Below are 23,837 nucleotides of genomic sequence, written 5' to 3' on the forward strand. Positions count from 1 at the left end.
GCTGTTTAAAAGAGATTGTTTTCTCTTTGAGGGTGTATGTTTCCAGGTGAGCTCCAGTTGTTCCTGGTTGAGCTCCATGTTACCTGGTTGGCTAAATTTAGCCTTTGGGAATTACGTTCTTTTCTGCGTTGTTTTCCCACCCCTCATGCTAATGCTGCTTTGGGACGTCCCAATAGTTAAGAAGAATATGGAGCTGCGTCTGTCAATGAACGATAGAGAAAACTATTTTTGACTTAACGAAAAAACCTTTTCTCTGAAGTTCGACAGATGCAGCATCTGCCCCTCTATATATGAGTTGGGTCGAGGTTTTTTCTTCTCACACTGCTTGCAACAAAACTGAATGCCTATAGCAGAGTGAGTGGGTGTATACTAGGGAACAACCGATTATCGGCAAGGCCGATTATTGACTTTTGCTGATATATCTGTATGAGCCTTGGAACTGGCCGATATTCCAAATATTGCTCATATAAGGGTAAAATGATGTCACATAGCATAATTCCTTTTACAAATGTTATTGAATATGCCACTTACATATGTACAAATTAAAGATATAAGCAATTCCACATTAGAAGATCTGCTGGCAGATCGGTATCTCTCACCCACTTGCCGTAAGTGACACCCGGGTGATACTGCTCCGTCTGGCATACGATGACGATCTTGGAGGTCACGTGATGATGCTAAGCATGACCACGCACGTGACCTCCAAGATCGTATAATGGACGGAGCGGTATCACCCGGGTGTCACGGCAAGTGGATGAGAGACGGATCAGTATCGGGTGGGTGGGAGATGGAGCGGGTGAGAGACAGAGCAGTATTGAGCAGATGTCGAACGGAGCAGTATCAACCAGGTATCACTTACGACAAGTGGGTGAGAGATACCGATCTGCCAGCAGATCTTCTATAGTAGAATTGCTTATATCTTTAATTTGTACATATGTGAGTGGCATATTCAATAACATTTGTAAACAGAATTATGCTAAGTGACATCATTTTACCCTTACATGAGCATCACCACCTAATGGTTGGAGGAGGAGAAGACTAGTCTTGGACCCTGACATAGGATGTATAAAATATCGGCCGATACCGATATGCGATGGCCAAAATATGGGTATCGATATCGGCAACGAAAAACTGATATCGGTCGATCCCTATACCTCAAGGGACTGCCCCATAGGCGTGGTAAAGATTTTTCCTGCCTAGTGTCCTATTCCTGTAGGGGGCAGCATAACCCAGTGGTTAAGATGAATATGGAGCTTCGTCTGTCAATGAACTTCAGATCAGGGAGAAAGATTTTACGGTAAGTCAAAAATCTATTTTCTCTTACGTCCTCCGACAGTCGCCGCCTCTCCATATTCGTCACAATGGGGTAATTGACCTTTTCTCCGTAGGAGTAGCTAGGCAACAGAATATGTCAATATTAAAGCTTTTAGCATATCCCACCCCAGGGGGTGGTCCCCTCAGTCAATACCCTCCTGCTTCCTGTATCTATACCTCAGTTTCATTGTCTAGCTTTCAGGAGTTAGCTGGCTGTTTCTAAGCTGGGGCTTTTTGCCTCAGCCTTTATCTTCTTTTGATTTTATTTGAGTTTTTTTCTCCCTCTTTACTTAGCTGTTACTTTTGTCAGCATTAGTTAGTTCTTCTGATGAAGAGGATCATGCGGGCTGGGTCTCGGGCTGGCCCCCCTGGTCGCAGGTTGTGGGCCAGTGGCTTCCCAGCCTGCCATCGAGCGTTCAGTCAGGTTTTTTCCTGGCATGTGTGAACGACCCATCCCTGTTCGATGCAGGGATGCTGCGGTGAGGTGGCTACCTCACTGGACGCCATGCGGTTTCGCACCGCAGTTCTGCTGCGTCCTGGCTGCGACTCTCCCTGTCTTCTGTGCAGCGGCTTGATCGATTGGGCGGGCTCCCCACGCCATTTAGAAGGTAAGTGTATCTGTGTGGGGACCTGTCTGTTTAGGGGGTGTCAGTCTGGGACTGTGTAACCCTGTTTCTGTTCACACTATTGGACTCCCTATCTGTTTTGGCTGCATTCTGTGGACTACAAGGAGGGGGGCCATACTGCACTGTTTCTGTGATCAGACTGTGTGCTTCTATTACTGTGTGACAGGCTGTATGCTGTGGGGCATGATTTGATCGTGTTTGTGCATACATGCGGCGGCCGCTGCTGCGGTCCGCCATTTTTTATTATACTGCAGGCGTGTGAGGGTGTTTTACTGTGTGCGGGGAGCGACGTTTTTGGCGCCAAGCGCCGCCATTTTGGCGGCGATCGCTCCGGCCTCATATTAACACTGCAGGATCTCTGCCTTTACTTCCTCCCCCGGCGGCCATTTTCTTGTAGCATTCCATAGGCTTTATAGGAGCGGCCTTGATTGCATCACTTCCTTTTCCCTGGGCACACCGATCGATACAGCAGCAGCAGTGATCTCTCCAGGTTTTTATCCTCTTTAGTCCTGTATTCCTTGCCTGAGTTTGTACTTTTCCCTGTGGGGGTTGGCTTGTGCTGGTGTGTGTGTGTGTGCGGTGGGCTGCGCTTACCGCGCTTTTAAAGGGGCAGTTACCCTTTTTTTTTTCTCCTGCACACTTCTGGGGGCATGGATTATCAGGAAAGCAAATTTCCTCCCACTTTAATGGGAGGCCAAGGGGCTGCTGCTGCTCCCCCTGAGGGGGGCGATTTGGCTACCATTGTGGCTAACCTGGCTGCTCAGGTGCAGATGCTTGTGGCTGCTCAATCCACAAAACGGCCCAGAGTTTCAATCTCCTCTGATTCAGAGGGCGAGGGTGATGGGGCTGCTATGGCCGGGGTCCCCTTATTGGGGTCCCGTTCGTCCCTGGATTTTGCAGGGTCGGAAGGGGAGGCAGAGGTTGAGGGGGTTGATGAGGGGCTCGTCTGAAGAGCTTGCAATCATGGATGAATTGGTTGCTTCTATCAAACAAACGTTGCATTTACAGGATGAGCCGTGTCCGCCTGCCGTTCTGGCTTCTTATGGGACACAGCGGAGACGCAAAACATCGCAGGTTTTTCCTTGCACTGAGGATTTTCAGCGCGCTGTTAGTGAACAATGGCACAATCTAAAAAAGCCTTTTGCTGTGCCAAATAGGTTCAAGCTGCGTTATCCTTTCACGCCCGCCACTGATGAACGCTGGTAGGTAACGCCTCCGGTGGATCACGCGGTGGCGGTTTTGAATAAATCCACTGCGATTCCGGCAGAGGATACCCAGGTGTTCCGGGACCCTACGGACAGGAGACTGGAGTCTCTTGCCCGCCATACTTACTCGGTTACCGGTTCCATGCTAAAAGCTATTTTTGCTTCCCTTATGGCAGCTCAGGCTGTTGTGGATTGGACGCAGGTACTTAGGCGCGTCCTGGTGTCTGATTCTGCCCCGCCGACAACATTGGCTATGGTGGATTAGATTCATCAGGGTGTCATGTATTTGTGTGATGTGGAATTGGATGTAACTCCTTTGGCTGCACGTGTGCACAGCGTGGCGGTGTTGACACGCCGTTTGATTTGGCTGAAATGTTGGTCTGTGGACCAATCTTCTCGCAAGACTTTGGCTAATTTGCCCTATACGGGTTCCCGCCTTTTTGGCGACTCACTGGATACGCTGATTAAGGGGATCTCTGGGGGTAAGAGCACGCTCTTGCCCCAGTCCCACAAGGCTAAGGTTGCTCAAGGTAAGAAGCATGCTTCGTTTAGGCCCGCTCAGGGGTCCTTTCGTGCCTTTCGGTCGCACTATAAGGGCAAGCCCTTCAAAGGTCAAGGCTCCCAAAAGAAACCGTGGGCAGGTAAGCAGAAGTCCGACCAGTCCGGGTCCGCTGCCCATAACAACGCGGCCTGAAGGGGCGCCCTCACCCAGCTCTGGGGTGGGGGGACGTTTGCTCGGTTTTCTTCAACCCTGGCTGGCCCGCGTTCGGGACAGGTGGGTTCAGGAAATCGTTCGATCTGGATACAAGATCGAGTTTCTCTCTCGGCCGGTGGGCAGATTTTTTCCCTCAAATCTTCAGCTGTCTCCGGAGCGCTTGCGGGATCTGCACCTAGCGGTGCGGGACCTGCGGGCTCAGGGAGTGGTGGTTCCGGTGCCTCATCGGGACAGATTTCGGGGGTTTTATTCAAATCTGTTCACTGTGCCCAGAAAGGAGGGCAAGGTACGTCCGATTCTGGACTTGAAAGCTCTGAACCGCTTTGTGCGGGTTCGCAAGTTCCACATGGAATCCCTGCGCTCGGTGGTGGTTGCTCTAGTTCCAGGAGAATTCATGGCCTCCATCGACCTGAAGGATGCATATCTTCACATCCCCATTTTCGAGGGTCACCAGAGGTACCTTCGATTCGCTATTGCGGAGGATCATTACCAGTTTGTGGCGTTACCCTTTGGTCTCGCTTCGGCTCCGCGGGTATTCACCAAGGTGCTTGCACCAGTTCTGGCCTTATTGAGAGCCCAGGGTATATCAATCCTGGGGTATCTGGACGACATTCTGGTTCGGTCTGCGACCAGTCAGGGTCTGGTGAAGGACCTGTCCGTCACGATGCAGACTCTGCAGGAGTTTGGTTGGACGATAAACTTCCCAAAATCGACGCTGTGCCCGTCGGTTCGCCTTCCCTATCTGGGAATGATTCTGGACTCTGTCCAGGCGAAGGTCTTCCTGCCGGAGGACAAGCTCAGGACACTCCAGGACGAAGTCAGGTCCCTTCGGGACGTTCCGTGCTCATCCCTCCGGACGGGCATGCGGTGTCTGGGTTTGATGGTCTCGACTTTCGAGGCGATTCACTTTGCCCAGTTCCACACGAGGGGTCTCCAGGCGGAGATCCTGTCCAGGTGGGACGGGCGACCAAAATCTCTGGATCTTCAGATCTCGTTGAGTCCTCGCACCAGAAGAGATCTTCTGTGGTGGCTACAGTCCCCGGCGGTGTCGGGGGGCAAGTCTTTTCGTCCGTTTTCATGGACGGTGATCACCACGGATGCCAGCCTGTCGGGCTGGGGTGGTGTTCTGGGCGTTCTGTCCGCCCAGGGTACTTGGTCGGAGGGGGAATCTTCCCTTCCGATCAACATTCTGGAATTGCGGGCGATAAATCTCTGCCTTCGACGTTGGACGGACAGGCTTCAGGGCCGTCCGGTTCGGGTGCAGACGGACAATGCCACAGCGGTGGCCTACATCAACCACCAAGGGGGCACCAGGAGTGCCCGAGCGGCTTGGGAAGTAGCCGACATTCTGTCTTGGGCCGAGACGCACGTCCCGGCGATATCTGCAGTTCACATTCCGGGGGTGGAGAACTGGCAGGCGGACTATCTGAGTCGCCAGTCTCTGGACCAGGGGGAATGGTCGCTCCACCCGGATGTCTTCCAGATGTTGTGCGCGAAGTGGGGCCTTCCAGATGTGGACCTGTTCGCGTCTCGTCTGAACAACAAGGTGGAAAGGTTCGTGGCAAGGACGCGCGATCCTCGGGCAGACGCGTCAGACGCGTTAGTGGCTCCGTGGCATCAGTATCGACTGATGTATGCGTTCCCACCGATTCAGTTGCTTTCCCGGTTCCTTCGCAGGTTGTCCTCGGAACCGCTCACGGTGATTCTGGTGGCGCCAGACTGGCCCCGCAGGTCTTGGTACGCAGACCTCGTGAATCTGGCGGTCGACACTCCATGGCGTCTGCCTCTTCGAGAAGATCTTCTGTCCCAAGGACCGATATTCCATCCTGCTTTACAGTCGCTGGCTTTGACGGCCTGGCTGTTGAAACCGAGGTCCTGAAGGATAGGGGTCTCTCCCCGGAGGTCATTCATACTTTGATCAATGCTAGGAAGGCCTCTTCGGGGAAGATTTACTACCGTACTTGGAAGGCCTATTTTGCCTGGTGTGAGTCCAGGGGGTTTTCCCCCCGCTCATACTCGGTGTCTCGGGTGTTGTCTTTCCTTCAAACGGGTGTGGACCAGCGTTTGGCGTTGGCCACGATTAAGGGTCAGATTTCTCCGCTGGCCGTTCTCTTTCAACGCCCTGTGGCGTCTAATTCTCTGGTTGGCACCTTTGTCCAAGGGGTGCGACACCTGGTCCCTCCTCGGAGGGAGCCTTTGCCTCCATGGGACTTGAACCTTGTTCTGTCCGTGTTGCAACATGCTCCTTTTGAGAAGATCAGGGAGATCTCGTTGCCTCTGTTGTCTAAGAAGGTCGCCTTTTTGGTGGCGATCACTTCGGCTCGCAGAGTGTCGGAGCTGGCAGCCTTGTCCTGCAGGTCTCCGTATTTGGTGCTTCACTTGGATAAGGTGGTCTTGCGACCTAATCCCTCTTTTCTTCCGAAAAGGATCTCGGAATTTCACCTCAATGAGGACATTGTCTTGCCTTCGCTTTGCGCGGAGCCTAAGCATCCGAAGGAGGTGGCCTTACATTCCTTGGATGTTGTTCGAGCGATCAGGGTTTACCTGAATTCGACAAAATCCTTTCGCAAGACGGATTCTCTCTTTGTCCTTCCTGAGGGACCTCGGAAGGGCAAGGCGGCGGCGGCTTCTACCATCGCCAAATGGATCAGACAGACCATTGAGCAGGCATATGCTTTGAAGGGGAAAGTTCCTCCTATGCCTGTGAAGGCGCACTCTACAAGATCTCTGAGTACGTCTTGGGCCTGTCATCATCGGGCTTCTGTGGCCCAGGTGTGTAAGGCGGCGACTTGGTCGTCCGTTCACACCTTCTCAAAGTTCTACAAAGTGGATGTTCAGGCATCGGCAGATGCTTCTTTTGGCCGCAAGGTTCTTAGTGCGGCAGTACCTTAAGGTCCCTTGTTTTTGGGCCCTTGGCTGTTTGGGATGTTTTTATCCCTGGATTATTTGTTCTTCCTGGGTTGTTGCTCCTGTTGAGCAAAGTTTTTTTCATGCTGCCCAGCTGGTTTCCTTCCTTTGGTAAGGTTACTTTCTCTGATATGGGTCCGGCGTTGCCTTGGGCGCGGCTGCGTTTCCCACCACTCATGCATACACTGCTTTGGGACGTCCCCATTGTGACGAATATGGAGAGGCGGCGACTGTCGGAGGACGTAAGAGAAAACTGAATTTTTGTAAAATCTTACCTGTAAAATTCCTCTCTCTGAGTCCTCTGACAGTCGCCGCCCCCGCCCCTCTTTTGGGGTTTGTTTATGTACTCTACTGCTATTCTACTGAAACTGAGGTATGGATACAGGAAGCAGGAGGGTATTGACTGAGGGGACCACCCCCTGGGGGTGGGATATGCTAAAAGCTTTAATATTGACATATTCTGTTGCCTAGCTACTCCTACGGAGCAAAGGTCAATTACCCCATTGTGACGAATATGGAGAGGCGGCGACTGTCGGAGGACTCAGAGAAAGGAATTTTACAGGTAAGATTTTACAAAAATTCAGTTTTTTTTATTTTATTTTTTGTTTCTATTATAAAATTTGGCAAATATGTACTTTTTGTTCAAAAATTTGGGCCACAATTTATACTGCTACATATCCTTGGTAAAAATAACCCAAGTCTGTGTGAAAAGAGTCTACAAGCTATGGTACCAATCATTGAAAATTGATCACACCTGATGTACTTGAGACCCTGAAATGTCAGGACAGTACAAAAATCCCCAAATGATCTCTTTTTGAAAAGTAGACAGTCCCAGGTATTTAGTAGGAGGTATGGTGAGTTTTTTGAAGTTGTAATATTTCCCACAATTCCTAGGAAAATAAAGAAATTAATTTATTTTTATTTTTTACACAAAGTTGTCATATTAACAAGTTATTTCTCGCACATTGTATACGCATATGTGCAATGACAACCCAAAACACATTCTGCATCTCGTCCTGAGTATGGTGATCCCACATTGTGAGACTTTTTAGTCACCGTAAGGTGTTCTATTACAAATCTATTTTCCTGACTACCTATCACACCTTTGAAGGCCCTGGAGCACCAGGACAATACAAACGCCCAGAAAATGACCCCACGTGACAAGTACTTGGGTACGTTGATGGGCTGCGGATAGGTACTTGGTTGTTCTGATGGGCTGGAGACAGGTACTCATGTACTTTGATGGGCTGCAGATAGGTACTCGGGTACTCTAATGGGCTGCAGATAGGTACTCTGTACTCTAATGGGCTGCATATAGGTACTCAGGTACTCTGATGGGCTGCGGATAGGTACTCGGGTACTCAGGTGGGCTGCCGACAGGTACTTGGGTACTCTGATGGGCTGCAGCTAGGTACTCGGGTACTCTAGCTACAGATAGGTACTCTAATGGGCTGGAGACAGGTACTCTGATACTTTGATGGGCTGGAGACGGGTACTGTGAGTACTAAAAATGTGCATGTATTATTATTTTTTTTTTAAAAAAATAATACTTATCCTTAAAAATTAATCTGTTGCATTTTCTTGCATAGCTAAAGAAAAGGTTCATTCTACATATGAGCCACACTATAAGGCCTGGTTCACACTTATGCCTTTTTTTTTTTGTGCTTTTTGCAGAATTGCACTGCAGTTTATTTAACATGGTTTCCTATGGGACACGTTCACATCTATGCTTTTTTCAGCCGCTGAATTTCTGGAAAGGGTCAGTGACTTTTTTAAACCCAAGAACGGTGCTTTTTTGGCTCAATAGACTTCAATGGAGAAGCTGCAGAAAAGCATGTAGTGCATTTTAGAAGCAATTTGCATTATGCGTTTTTAAATTTGCCCAACAATAAATTGGTCCAAAAATAAAAGCATAAAAAATGCAAATCGCGGTAAAATCGCTTGTGCACTGCAGAAACATTTAAAAGCAAACTTCATAAGTGTGAACCGAGCCTAAGGGTAGAACCCCTATAAAAAATTATCTTTTGTTAGTCTAGGTGATTATACTTGGCCACACCAGTAGTTGGCTTGAGGCTGTCATCTTGTGTTACAATGCTTGTAATAGCTCTTGTATTTCATTTTTTAGAGTGCTTGTGTCAAGTGTCTCCACATGTGACCTGTATATTAAATTGGTTTTAAAGGTATGAAGCAAGCAGCTCCCCCCCACCCAGCACCCCCTTATACTTACCTGAGCCTGATCACGATCCAGCAATATGCATGAGAACAGCGGGTTTCCCTGCTCTGTCTCCTCATTGGACAGGGAGGCAACAGTGGGAGCCATTGGAGTTTCAATGGACATGCAGAGCCAGCTCCGGAGAGAGCATGTACGAGTGCCCCCATAGCAAGCGGATTGCTATGGGGGCACACAGCAGGGGGGGTGTAAATGTGCCAGCAGAGGACCCGAGAAGAAGAGGTACCGTATATACTCGAGTATAAGCCGACCCGAGTATAAGCCGAGACCCCTACTTTTACCACAAAAAGATGGGAAAAATCATTGACTCGAGTATAAGCCTAGGGTGAGAATGCAGGGCGGCGGGCATGGTGCAGGAGAATGCAGGGTACTGGCATGGTACAGGAGAATGCAGGGTACTGGCATGGTGCAGGAGAATGCAGGGTACTGGCATGGTGCAGGAGAATGCAGGGTACTGGCATGGTACAGGAGATTGCAGGGTACTGGCATGGTGCAGGAGATTGCAGGGTACTGGCATGGTACAGGAGAATGCAGGGTACTGGCATGGTGCAGGAGATTGCAGGGTACTGGCATGGTGCAGGAGATTGCAGGGTACTGGCATGGTGCAGGAGAATGCAGGGTACTGGCATGGTGCAGGAGAATGCAGGGTACTGGCATGGTGCAGGAGAATGCAGGGTACTGGCATGGTGCAGGAGATTGCAGGGTACTGGCATGGTGCAGGAGAATGCAGGGTACTGGCATGGTGCAGGAGATTGCAGGGTACTGGCATGGTGCAGGAGATTGCAGGGTACTGGCATGGTGCAGGAGAATGCAGGGTACTGGCATGGTGCAGGAGATTGCAGGGTACTGGCATGGTGCAGGAGATTGCAGGGTACTGGCATGGTGCAGGAGAATGCAGGGTACTGGCATGGTGCAGGAGAATGCAGGGTACTGGCATGGTGCAGGAGATTGCAGGGTACTGGCATGGTGCAGGAGAATGCAGGGTACTGGCATGGTGCAGGAGATTGCAGGGTACTGGCATGGTGCAGGAGATTGCAGGGTACTGGCATGGTGCAGGAGAATGCAGGGTACTGGCATGGTGCAGGAGATTGCAGGGTACTGGCATGGTGCAGGAGAATGCAGGGTACTGGCATGGTGCAGGAGATTGCAGGGTACTGGCATGGTGCAGGAGATTGCAGGGTACTGGCATGGTGCAGGAGATTGCAGGGTACTGGCATGGTGCAGGAGATTGCAGGGTACTGGCATGGTGCAGGAGAATGCAGGGTACTGGCATGGTGCAGGAGATTGCAGGGTACTGGCATGGTGCAGGAGATTGCAGGGTACTGGCATGGTGCAGGAGAATGCAGGGTACTGGCATGGTGCAGGAGATTGCAGGGTACTGGCATGGTGCAGGAGAATGCAGGGTACTGGCATGGTGCAGGAGATTGCAGGGTACTGGCATGGTGCAGGAGATTGCAGGATACTGGCATGGTACTAGAGGATCCGGGGTTGTGGGCATACTACAGGAGATGCAGTGCTGTGGGCATGGTACATGTGGACCATGCCCGCAGCACTGCATCCCTCGTAGTGTGCCCGCAGCCCATGGCAGGTAGTGAAGCTGTTTCACTTACCTGTTCCAGAGGCGCCTTCATTTTAAAAATGGCGCCGCCCGGCGCGACACGTCATTGCGCACGCGCCGCCGCCGCTCGTATACTTTCGGCTATTCCCGGCCTCTCCCGAGCGGCTCCGGGAATAGCCGAAATTACACGAGCGGCGGCGGCGCGTGCGCGGTAACATGTATGCGACGGGCGGCGCCATTTTTAAACCTTAAACCCGTCGGAGAGGACATTTTTTTCCTTGACTCGAGTATAAGCCGAGGGGGACGTTTTCAGCACAAAAAAATGTGCTGAAAAACTCGGCTTATACTCGAGTATATACGGTAAGTGTAACATTTTATTTTATTTTTTTAATTTTACCTTTAGTTTTACCTTAACCTTTTACCTCCTTTATCATGCACATCATACATTAACCCCTGTGTATGATAAGTGTTTGGTCTGTACATGCTGTATCTAGTTATTTTAACCTCCTCAATTTCTTATTACTTTGTTCATTTCCAAAAAATACTGTGATCACCTTGGGGTGCCTATTTTCCACAAAGGGGTCATTTTGGGGGTGTTTGTACTGTCTTGGCACTTTGTATTTTAGCAAAGGGTAAGGGAAACAGTTTATTTTCCACATTTTTTGGCCTTTTTTTCCCCCCTACATAGTAAAAAATAAAATAAAAAATATCACCAAAAAATAAATAAAAAAAACACCAAAAAAATGACTGGTCTCAAATTGCATTTGGGTACAGTATTGTATGACAGAGTATTTGTCAAAGTATCACGGCATTAAAAAATAGTATAGTACTGAAGGGTTATTACAGGTGGATACTCAAGGTTAATGCTGTGAATGCATTAAGGTAAAAAAACACTTCTTACTACTTTAATGAATTAGTTGCAGCAATAGTGTCTGAATGTAAAAGTAGCACATATGAAAACTGAATTTGTTGCAAAAATTTCAGAATTAGCAAGAAAACTGTTTCACATATTTAATAAATTTGCTACAGGACTTTCTAGTACAGCCATAACATCAGAAAAATAGTTGAATGTGCTTTATTAAATTGCCCCCCATAGTGGGGTTTCTCAAATTTGTCTGCGAAAGTGGAAATACACTTTTAAGCTGGCCCTACACTGATCGAAATTTGGTTGGTTCAGCTGCGATCGGCCAAATTTTGATCAGTGTGTAGCTTTTGCACTCAATAGAAGTCAGTGTGCCCCTTCCCTAGCTGCTGCCCCATTTGTTACATATCTTACTTTTACTAATGCAGCAGTCCCCTGTTGGCAGTGAACGTCTGGCACTGATCCTTGTAGTTTGTGCTGCAGTACACTGATCAAAAAGTTTTCATAACCCTTGAAATGTTTCACATTTCATCATGTTACAGCCAAAAACGTAAATGTATTTTTATTGGGGTTTTATGTGATAGACCAACACAAAGTGGCACATAATTATGAAGTGGAAGGAATATGATAAATGGTTTTCAAATTATTTTTTTACAAATCTCTGAAAAGTGTGGCGTGCATTTGTATTCAGCCCCTATTACTCTGATACCCCTAACTAAAATCTAGTGGAACCAATTGCCTTCAGAAGTCACCTAATTAGTAAATAGTAGGGAAACACCGATTATCGGCAAGGCCGATATGCACTTTCCCCGATATATTGGTATTGGCCCTGGAATTGGCCGGTATTGCCGATATTCTTGTGACCTCATTCTGCCTTCTTAGGCCGCCTCCCTCTCCATCGCCTTGGACAGCCTCGTCTGGAATCGGGACTAGTCTCGCGGGAGTGTATCACAGCCATACACCCACCCACAGCAGCCTGGTGCCAGCCAGCCACCCACACCCACAGGCCCTGTACCAGCCAGCCACAGGCACTGTACCAGCAAGCCAGCCAGCCACAGGCACTGCGCCAGCCAGCCACCCACAGGCCCTATACCAGCCAGTCACCCACCCTCCACAGGGTGCCAAACAGCCAGCCACCCACCACAGGGTGCCAGACAGTCAGCCACCCACAGACAGGGTGCCAGACAGCCAGCCAGCCACAGGCACTGTACCAGCCAGCCGCCCACAGCCCCTGTACCAGACAGGCACCCACAGCCCCTGTGCCAGCCACCCACCCACCACAGGGTGCCAGCCACCCACCACAGGGTGCCAGACAGCCAGCCACCCACCACAGGGTGCCAGCCAGCCAGTCATCCACAACAGGGTGCCACTCAGCCGCCCACCACAGGGTGCCAGCCAGCCATCCACCACAGGGTGCTAGCCAGCCACCCACCACAGGGTGCCAGCCAGCCACCCACCCACCACAGGATGCCAGCAAGTCAGCCATTAAGCATTAAACAAAAATTAACATGTTCAGTACCAGATTTGTGTCAGAAATTGTCTTTATTTTTCAAAACTTTAAATGTACAAAATATCGGCCGATACTGATACGTTGTGACCAAAATATCGGTATCGGCCCTGAAGAAACCATATCGGTCTATCCCTAGTAAATAGAGTCTACCGGTGTGTAATTTAATCTCCGTATGAATACAGTTGTTCTGGGAAGCCCTCAGAGATTTGTTAGAGAATATTAGTAAACAAACAGCATCACGAAGGCCAAGAAACACACCAGACAGGTCAGGGATAAAGTTGTGGAGAAGTTTAAAGCAGAGTTAGGTTACATAAAAAACATGCCAAGCTTTGAACATCTCACAGGGCACTGTTTAATCCATCATCCAAATACTGAAAGAGTATGGCACAACTGCAACCCTACCAAGACATGGTTGTCCACCTAAATTGACAGGCCAGGCAAACAGAGCATTAATCAAAGAAGCAGCTAAGAGGCCCATGTTAACTCTGGAGGAGCTGCAGAGATCCACATCTCAGGTAGGAGAATCTGTCCACAGGACAACTATTAGTCGTGCACTCACAAATTTGGCCTTTATGGAAGAGTGGCAAAAAGAAAGCCATAAGCCATGTGCAGTTTGCGAGAAGCCATATGGGGGGACACAGCAACATGTGATAATTGGTGCTCAGGTCAGTTTGAAACCAAAATTTAATTTTTTGGCCTAAAAGAAAAATGCTATGTGTGGCGGAAAACGAACACTGCATATCACCCTGAACACCCCATCCCCACCGTAAAACATGGTGGTGACAGCATCATGTTGTGGGTATGCTTTTCTTCAGCAGGGACAGGAAAGCTGGTCAGAGTTTATGGGAAATTGGATGGAGCTAAATACAGGGCAATCTTAGAAGAAAACCTGTTAGAGTCTGAAAAAGACTTAAGACTGGAGCGGAGGTTCACCTTTCAGCAGGACAACAACCCTAAACATACAGCCAAAGCTACAATGGAATATTTTAGATCAAAGTATATTCATGTTTTAGAATGACCCGGTTAAAGTCCAAACCTTAATCCAATTGAGAATCTGTGGCAAGACTTGAAAAGTGCTGTTCACAGTTGCACTCCATCTAATCTGACAGAGCTTGAGCTATTTTTCAAAGAAGAATGAGCAAACATGTCACTCTCTAGATGTGCAAAGGTGGTTCTACAAAGTATTGACTCAGGGGGACTGAATACAAATGCATGCCACACTTTTCAGATATTTTTTTTTTTTTTAATTTTAAAAACCATTTATCATTTTCCTTTCACTTTGCAATTATGTGCCACTTTGTGTTGGTCTAGCTGTCTAGCACATAAAATCCCAATAAAATACATTTTAGGTTTTTGGTTGTAACATGACAAAATGTGGAAAATTTCTGGGGGTATAAATACTTTTTCAAGGCATTGTATTTCCCCACCTAATAAATAATGAAAACAATGCAAGGCTTTTATGAATAGAGCAGGTGTAACCTCCTTTGATACTTGTACTGCAGGTGGAACTAAGGCCTAGTTCACACCTATGCGTTTTTTGGGTGCTTTTTGCAGAAACGCACTACAGTTCATTTAAAAAACAAATGGGCACAGTCCTCACCTATAACTGGCCTTTGCAGAAAGGAGCACATGGAAGGGCAACGCATGCATAACAAAACAAAAGAAATTCCCAGCTCAACTTACCGACCAGCCTACAACCAACTGAATTAACCTGTCTAACAGCCCTGTTTGTATTGTATTTTCTGTAGTCCTTCAAGTTAGAACTACAAAAAATACTGGGGTGCTCTGACGGGGCTCCCAAGCTTTCGCATGTATTTGCAATGTGTGCAAACGAAACACCTGTCTTTAACGCATATTGTTAAGACAGGATCATTTAGGTGGTTGTAGGGTGGTCCGTAAGTTGAGCTGGGAATTTCTTTGGTTTTGTTTTACAGTTCATTTTACATGGTTTCCTTTGGGACACGTTCACATCTATGCTTTTACAGCTGCTGAGTTTTTGGAAAGGGTCAGGGATTTTTTAAAATGCAAAACAATGCTTTTTTTTTTTTGGTTCAATAGACTTCAATGGAGAAGCTGCAGAAAAAAATGTAGTGTGTTTTTACAGCGATTTTGCTGCTTTTTTTTTTTTTTTTAATTTGCCCAAAAACAAATTGGGCAAAAAAACCCCATAAATTATGCAAAACGGAAATGCATCAAAATATGGGTGTGCAAAACGCACTGCTGAAACAGAACAAAGGCAAACTGCATAGTTGTAAGCCAAGCCTAAGTGTCTTAGCGCCTGTCCTTGGCGATGTCAATAGACTGCTGGCTAATATTAAGATATGTAGCAAACTCTGCAACAGCCAGAGTTTGGGTTTACTCCATTAGCGCTAACCTATTTTTGCTGTGCAAACTGCTAAAAATTATTTCTCTTTCGTTCATTGACGGACACAGATTCTGATCTCCATAACCATTGGGTTATACTACCGCCTACAGGAGTAAGACACTAGGCAGAAAAAACGCCTGACTACGCATATGGGCAGTCCCAGGGGGTATACTTCCTCTCTTTGCTATAGGCAAAGGGTTTTTTTTCTGCCTTGTCAGGAGTAAGGATCTAGTTCCTTGCTGGGATCTCTGGTCCTGGCAATTTTTTTTCTTTTTAGATAGAAATTTTTTCTCCTGTTTATTTCCTCTGAGATCTACAATCAACTGCCAGACTGGGGGATGGGCTGGATAATCTAGATCCAGTGGTCACCCCAGACTGGCCAGCGAGCACGAGCAGACCTCAGCTCCATGCTAGGTAGCCCATGACTTAGCCTCACTGGATAGGGGCTGGCCTGCAAGTAAAAAAACCTTGCAAGGTCACATAGAACCGGGTCTCTACCCGAGTTGCAGCTTTCCTCCTTGCCAACAATCCCCCATTTAGATGGAGAGGGGTTCTGTCTGGAACGGTGCCGCCTGGTTCCTGGTATGGTGAGTATCTGTCTTCCTTCTACCCCTGGAGGATTTTCGGGTGGACATGGGCCCCTCCCTGGGACGGTCGGACCTCAGGGTTCCCCTCCTTCCCGTCAGGCACCCCCCTTTTCATCTGTCCCCATCTTACTCCCTCCACATATGCTGGGGCCTGGATGATCGACTGTGCGGGATGGGGGGGGGTTGAACCTGGTGGGGGCTCCTGCCAGGGCCCCCTGTTCTGCTTGGGTCTATCCTTGAGGCCTGGGTTCCCTCCAGGGTCCCTGGAAGTCTTGTGGTGCCCTGCGGGGCTGCCATTTTGTTGTAGCCTGTGTGTTTCTTTGCACGGTGGCCATGTTTGTGTAGTCCGGCGGCCATTTTGGCAGGGTGGCGATTTCGGCGATGGGCGCCCGTTCTCATTCCCTGGTGCTGAATCCAGGATCCTTTTTACTTCCTGATCACCGCACGGGGAGTGCAGATTATCCTGGTGGCCCCCGCCTTCACCTGTCTTAACTGTCTCATCATATCCTGAATCTGATACGGCCTCCGCAGACTTGGGTCACCCTGCTGGGTCTGCAACCACACGCCCCGGAATTCTCTAAGAGTGAGGATGATTCAATCACATCTGCAACCGCGCACGAAAGGCTCTGGTGGACGCACTGATTGTATCTGTGCCTAAGACCTTGAAGATGGAGGATGCAGCTGCGAGGCGCAGGTTCCCCTTGGCACTCACAAGCCATCCAGAGCGGCAAAGGTGTTTCCTTTCCTGGCCTATTTTGACAGAATTGTCACTAAAGAGTGGGGACAACCAAAGCATCCCTTTGGGGTCCCTAAGCGATTTTCTAGGCGTTACCCCTATGAGGACTCCCTTATTAGGAAGTGAACTGTTCCTCCGGTGGTGGACCCCCATGTTTCCAGATTGAACAAGGCAACTATGATTCTGCTTGAAGAGTCCTCTGTGGCCCCCAATATGTACACTCTGGCTGGTTTGGCACAGAGACCGGTATTCACCATTGCCCTGGTGTCGCAAACTCTGACCGAGGTAGGCTAAACTTTTACGCAGTGACCTGGAGGGAGAACCGCCTCCCCCCCCTGCTTTTGCTGAGCTGGCAGACCAGCTGGTCCAGAGGTTCTTCCTTCTCGGCTCATAAGACGTTTTTTCATTCCTCAGGGTCGACTGACGAGGACTCAAAGTCTTTCAGGGCCTCCTCTGGAGGATCCAGATGAACCTGGTCTGCCAACCTGAGAGCGGGCTTCTCCAGACCCATTGACAAGGTTCCTTCAGCATGAAGGTGCGCCCTCACCCAAATCAAGTGTGGGGGGACATCTTCGCTGGTTTCCGGACCCGTGGACTTCCCTGGTACAAGACAAGTGGGTACACGAGGAAGATTCGGTCCGGCTACAAGATCGAGTTTCGCTCTTGTCCCCTGGCAAGGTTCTTTCCTTCCAACTTGCACCTGTCCCCGGACCACTTACAGGGTCTGTTTGGGGCGGTACAAGACCTGTTACTTCAAGGGGTGATTGTCCGGTTCCGACTTCAGGACGTTTTCAGGGTTTTTACTCAAACCTGTTTACAATTCCCAGGAAGCAAGGCAAAGTGTGTCAAATCCTGGACCTCAAGGTGCTGCACTGCTTTGTGCGGGTGCAAAAGTTCAGAATGGAGTCTATTCGCACCATGGTGGCATCCCTGCGACAGGGGGATTTCCTTGCCTCCTATCGACCTCAAGGATGTCTACCTTTACATTCCAATATGTGCCAGTACCAGCGCTTCCTCCAATTTGCCGTGGGAAAGGAGCATTATCAGTTTGTGGCGTTAGGGCTCTTTCACACGGGCAGTCCGATCAGATCCGCCTGTCAGTTTTTTAGGCGGATCTGATCGGATCCTCCATGCAGCTCTATGGGGCAGCGGGTGTCAGCGGAGGTCACCTCCGCTGACACCCGCTGCCATCCGCATCCGATCCTGTGCTGAAATCTGGACAGATGGAAACCCTATTTTTCCATCCGTTCAGTAATCGGAGCGGAGCGGATCTGATGAGAGCGGACAAGCGGTCCGCTCTCATCCGATCCCCCATAGAGGGCAGCGGGTGCTGAGACACCTCCCTCTCCGCTCTGCAAGCGGAGACGGAGCTGTCATCCGCCGGGCTCAGCGGGGATCGCGGATCGATCCCCGCTGAGCAACACGGATCCGCCTGCGGAGGCGGACCGTGTGAAAGAAGCCTTACCCTTTGGTCTTGTCTCTGCTCCTCGGATATTCACAAAAGTGTTAGCCCTGGTGCTAGCTTTGTTACGCCAAATGGGGATCGTGGTACTGCGCTACTTGGACGATCTCCTTCTGCGAGCGGAGTCTCCCTCTGCTCTGGTGGAAAACCTGGAGATTACAATAGGAACTTTGCGGAAGTTCGGCTGTATTCTGAATTTCCAGAAGTCTGCTCTGGTTCTGTCCATAAAGCTGGACTATCTGGGCCTGACTCTGGACTCAGCCTTAGCCAGAGTGCTCCTTCCTCTGGACAAATTCCAGAAATTGCAGGCTGCAATTCATCTCCTGCTGTCCAGCAGATGGTCATCCCTCAGGATTTGCATGCAGGTGCTGGGCCTGATGGTGTCTACCTTCGAGGCGGTTCCTGCAAAGGGAGATTCTGGCCAAATGGGACAAGACACCGCAATCTCTGTAGAAAATCCGATCCGGCTGAGTCTAGGAACTAAGGACTCCCTGATATGGTAGCTTTGTTCTTCTGCGCTTTGGCTGGGCAAATCTTTCCTCCCCTTGTATTGGACAGTGGTAACCACAGATGCCAGCCTGTCCAGCTGGGGAGGTGTCCTCGGCAAGCTTTCTGCTCAGGAGATCTGGACACTGGAAGAGTCCAGACTACTAATCAATGTCTTGGAACTCCGAGCTTTCAGGCTGTGTTTGGACCATTGGACGGATCGTCTTCAGGGTTGCCCAGTGTGCATTTAATCAGACAATGCCATGGCCGTGGCTTATGTCAATCACCAAGGGGGCACAAGAAGTGTCCTAGCGGCTCTGAAGGTAGCTGGCATTTTAAGGTGTGTAGAACGGTTCGGTCCAGCCCTCCCCGCCATACACATTCCCGGGGTGGAAAACTGGCAGGCGGATTACCTCAGTCCGGAGGCATTGGACCAAGGGGAGTGTGCTTTTCATTTGGATGTGTTTTATCCGTTGTGCCTCTGAGGGGGCATCCCCGAAGTGGATCTGTTGGCGTCTCAGCTCAACAGAAAGGTGCAGAGGTTTGTGGCTCGGTCAAGGGATCCTCTGGCAGATGCCACAGACACGCTTGTGGCCCCGTTGGGTCAGTATCGTCGGATTTACGTTTTCCCTCTCAAGCTTCTGCCAAGACTTCTATGCAGGATCAAGGCAGAAGGGATTCTGGTCATCTTAGTGGCTCCGGACTGGCCTCGGCGGGCTTGGTACGCTGATCTGGTATGGCTGGTCGCCGATGTTCCTTGGAAGCTTCCTCTCAGGGAGGATCTGCTGTCCTAAGGACCGATCTTCCATCCTGCTTTACAGTTGCTGGCTTTGACGGCTTGGCTGTTGAACGCCAGATGCTAAAGGATAGAGGTTTATCTGAGTTGGTGATTCTTACACTGTTAAAAGCTAGGAAATCTGCTTCTAGGAAGATCTACTATAGTACGTGGAAGATGTACATTGCGTGGTTTAAGTCTCTTAGGGTTCATCCTTGCTCCTTCTCGTGGCTCGATCTTGACCTTCCTTCAACAGGGGGGGCGGGTTAAACAGAAAATAGGCTTTGAGTACCATCAAGAGCCAGGTGTTTGCCAATCTTCTTCCGACGACCCTTGGCCGCACACTCCCTGGTGGCTATCACCTCTGAGTGCAGGGTGTCGGAACTGGCAGCATTATCCTGTTGTTCACCTTATCTGGTGATTTACAGAGATAAGGTGTTTCTTAGCCCCTGTCCTTCGTTCCTTCCAAAGGTTGTCTCTGAATTTCATTTGAATGAAGACTTTGTGTTGCCTTCCCTGTGTCCCAGGCCTAAACTTCCGAAGGAAATTGCCTTGCATGCCTGGGATGTGGTTCGGGTAATTAGGGCAGCTACGGAGTTCTTTCAGGAAGTCAGACTCACTATTTGTGCTCACGGATGGGCCTCAAAGGGTTGTCCGCTTCCTCTGCGACCATTTCCAGACGAATCAGACAGTGATTCAGGCCTATTCCATCAAGGGTCAGGTTCCTCCTTTTGCTGTTAAGGAACACTCTACTCGGGCGCTTAATGCCTCCTGGGCCTTCCGTCATCAGGCGTCAGTAATGCAGGTTTGCAAGGCAGCCACCTGGTCATCGGGGCACAATTTCACAAAATTCTATAAAGTGGATGTGTTGGCATCTGTGGATGCTTCTTTTGGCTGCAAGGTTTTGTAGGTTGCTGTTGAGAGGACCTGATTCTCTTCGAGTGTGTATTGTTTTTTTTTCAGGTGGGCTCCAGTTGTTTTGGTTGAGCTCCTGTTGCCTGGTTGCCAACTGTTTAGCCTTGGGAATCTTTTTGTTGTTCCCACCCCTCATGTTTAACACTGCTTTAGGAACGTACCAATGGTTATGGAGATCAGAAGCTGTGTCCGTCAATGAACAAAAGAGAAAATTGGATTTTTGACTTACTGTAAAATCCATTTCTCTGATGTTCATTGACAGACACAGCACCCACCCCTCTGTGGAGTTGTATTTCTTCTGACACTGCTTGTAACTAAACTGAGTGCCTATAGCAGAGACAGGGAATATACCCCCTGGGACTGCCCATGGGCACAGCCAGACTTTTTTTCTGCCTAGTGTCCTACTCCTGTAGGGGGCAGTATAACCCAACTGTTATGAAGATTAGAAGCTGTGTCCCTCAATAAAGAAATATCAGAGAAATGTATTTTACGGTAAGTCAAAAATCCCATTTTTTTTTTTTTTTACCATACTTCTGCCAGCTTTAAAGTAAAAAAAAAATACAAACGCAAATTTGGCATTTTCTTAATAGGGAAAAGTTACAGATTCTCTTTTAAAATGTTGTTTCAATTTTGTTACAGGCGAGAATGGAGGAGCCAGACAAGGAGGCAATGGCCACTGCAGTTCAGCGTGTAGCTGGAATGCTGCAGAGGCCCGATCAACTGGATAAAGTAGAACAATATCGAAGGAGAGAGGCTCGAAAGAAAGCATCTGTGGAGGCCAGGCTGAAAGTAAGAATTTCTGGCATTGACTATTTTTTTTTTTTTTTTTACTCTCTAAACATGTAAAAATAATTTTAAAGTCCATTTTTTGAATCTTAGGTATAGTGTTTAGCACTGTATAAAGGACATGTAGATTAAGAGGGGGATTGAATGTGTGGGTGATAAAATCATCAAGGGCATGCAGGTCTCACTTATAATTCAATTTAGAAAAAATTGGACTTGTTTTTATTACCATGTAATGGTAAAGTATAAAATGTCCCAACTCCAGGATTTGCAGAACTTTACAAATCTGCTGGATTATAAGGGGTTAGGTCCAACAAGTTGTATGTCATCTTGTGGACCTATCTGTTTTATTTACTATTTGCATTTTTGCATTTTTTTTAGCTCTGGGAGTATAGCTATTGCAATACTTGCAGCACTCCAACACTGGACCTTTGGGTCAACGATACAGCAGCTGCAGGATCATTTGCAGCTGCTCTGCCTGTCCCTGTTTTCTTGACCAACAACAGAAGGCTTTGTATTATGTGAACTCATTCACAAAATACAAAGTATTTTGAAATGTACAAAGTAAATGAAATGTGGAGGGGAGTAGCAGGCAGAATGGCTTCTGTGTAGTAGAGCACATCTCAGAGCATCAGAAGTTTAAAGACAGCTGTATTCCTGGTGCTTAGTAAAAATGTAATGGTAAAAAGTGATAAATGTAAAGGTGACATACACCTCTTTGAACTTAACTTCTTCAAGACTAGTATATTTTTGTTGCTGTGATTCCTGAAGTTCCACTTTAACTTTGTATTCCACAAACGGCATGATGTAAAAGGGTGGTAACCTTAGCTCTAACAGTTTAGGTGGTATCTTTTGCGGCTTGGGGCAGCCCTCTTCCTAGTTGCAGATTGTCATAAAGTAATATTTTAAATTAGGACTGCATTCAATGAGAAAATTAAGACATTTTCCTTTTTCTTCCATTGAGGGACTAATTTTTTTCGCCTTAAGGTTATACTACAGCCTACCAGAGGGTTGGACACTGGGAAATGAAACTTCTACCAGCATCCATGTTTTTTGATTCAATTCGTTTCTGCGATGCATCACTAATACTGCACATGGTTTTCATCAAAAACCCATCAGTGCTGATCAGTGCAGCCTCATCAGTGGCCATCAATGAAGCCTTATTAGTGGCCATCAGTGCAGCCTCACCAGTGCCCATTAAATGCAGCCTCGTCAGTGCCCATCAAATGCAGCCTCATCAGTTCCAATCAAATGCAGCCTCACCAGTGCCGATCAAATGCAGCCTTGCGGCGATCTCCCGCTGTGTCATGGAGCTTGGATTTGAATTGCCCGGCAGGCACTGTCAACAAAGTCCTGACTCCTAGACCGACTCCTATGATAGACATCACACTGATTAAATATCCTGGCATTGGATCAGTGTGTCGTCCTTGATGGGAGACGGTCCAGGAGGCGGGACTTTGTTACAGGGGCCACCCGAACATTTCCAGGGGCCACCCTGTGTGACCTACACAAGGAGAGGAGGAAGGAGGGAAGGACTCTAAAAGGGGCGCGCCGGGATGACGTTATCGATGCAATCACTATTCAGCCATTTTCTGTATCGATGCTGAATCGTTTAAGGCTTAATCGTAATGCATCTAATATACGATTATTTTTAGCACCCCTAGCAGCCAGCGGTAGGGAAGAAATGTTGGATAATGCTGCCGCTGTCAGATCACTTTGCCCTGCACCTGTTAAAAACTAGTACCTCTCTTTGCAAGGGAGTTTTTGCCAGCAATCGTACATTATAATAAAACCTGCAAATAAATCTGTATATAATATGTATAAACTAATGATCGACCGATATCGTTTTTTCGTTGCCGATACCGATATTTTGCCGATTGCATATCGGTATCGGCCGATATTGGCCGATATTTTCACACATGCAAAAATTACCCAAAAAAACCACAAAATACGTCAGAAATCTCTCAATAAATATGTTAATCTTTATTTATTAACATGTTTAACATTAAGTGCTGGTTTTTCGCACCTTAACTGCATAATAACTGATATAAAAACTTCAATTCCAGGGACATTTGCTTTGCATTTCACATCCTGATTGTGCATTAATGCATAAAACGGACTGCACTGCAGTAACATATTGCAGTGTGTGAGTCCACTACTGCAGCACTGTTACGATAAAAGTGCTGCAGCAGTGGACTCACACACTGCAACAGCTACACAAAATACACATACACAGTGGATTGGATAGACTGGAGTCAGTGGAAGGGGACTACCTCTGCAGTAAGGCACTGACTGCAACTAATGCAGTGCAGTCAGTGCAAAACTGCTAGAAAAAAAGCAAGGAAACAGCTACACAATGTCACAGTGGATTGAACTGGACTGGAGTCAGTGGAGGACTATTACCCTCTGCAGTAAGGCACTGACTGCCACTAATTCAGTGCAGTCAGTGCAAAACTGCTAGAAAAAAAGCAAGGAAACAGCTACACAATGTCACAGTGGATTTGACTGGAGTCAGTGGAGGACTACTACCCTCTGCAGTAAGGCACTGACTGCAACTAATGCAGTGCAGTCAGTGCAAAACTGCTAGAAAAAGAGCAAGGCAACAACAGCTACACAATGTCACAGTGGATTGGACTGGACTGGAGTCAGTGGAGGACTACCCTCTGCAGTAAGGCACTGACTGCAACTGACTGAAAAAAAGCTAAGCAACAGCTAGACAGTGGAGTGGATTGGAGTCAGTGGACTACCTCTGTAGTAGGGCACTCTCTACAGCAGTCAGTGCAAAACTGCTAGAAAAAAAA

General features: G+C 48.2%; 1 protein-coding gene across 1 annotated transcript in view; it reads left to right on the plus strand.

Moving 5' to 3' along the window:
- The window catches only part of EXOC3 (exocyst complex component 3), a 230,627-nt gene that overhangs the window by 20,188 nt on the left and 186,602 nt on the right, over positions 1–23,837 (plus strand). The window contains exon 2 of the mRNA XM_082257483.1: positions 20,893–21,042. Within this exon, the coding sequence (XP_082113609.1) occupies positions 20,899–21,042 (144 nt within the window). The 5' untranslated portion in view covers positions 20,893–20,898. The remainder of the gene's footprint in view (positions 1–20,892; positions 21,043–23,837) is intronic.

This window comes from Pelophylax lessonae (assembly GCF_965119305.1).
Source record: "Pelophylax lessonae genome assembly, chromosome: 5".
Lineage (NCBI taxonomy): Eukaryota > Metazoa > Chordata > Amphibia > Anura > Ranidae > Pelophylax > Pelophylax lessonae.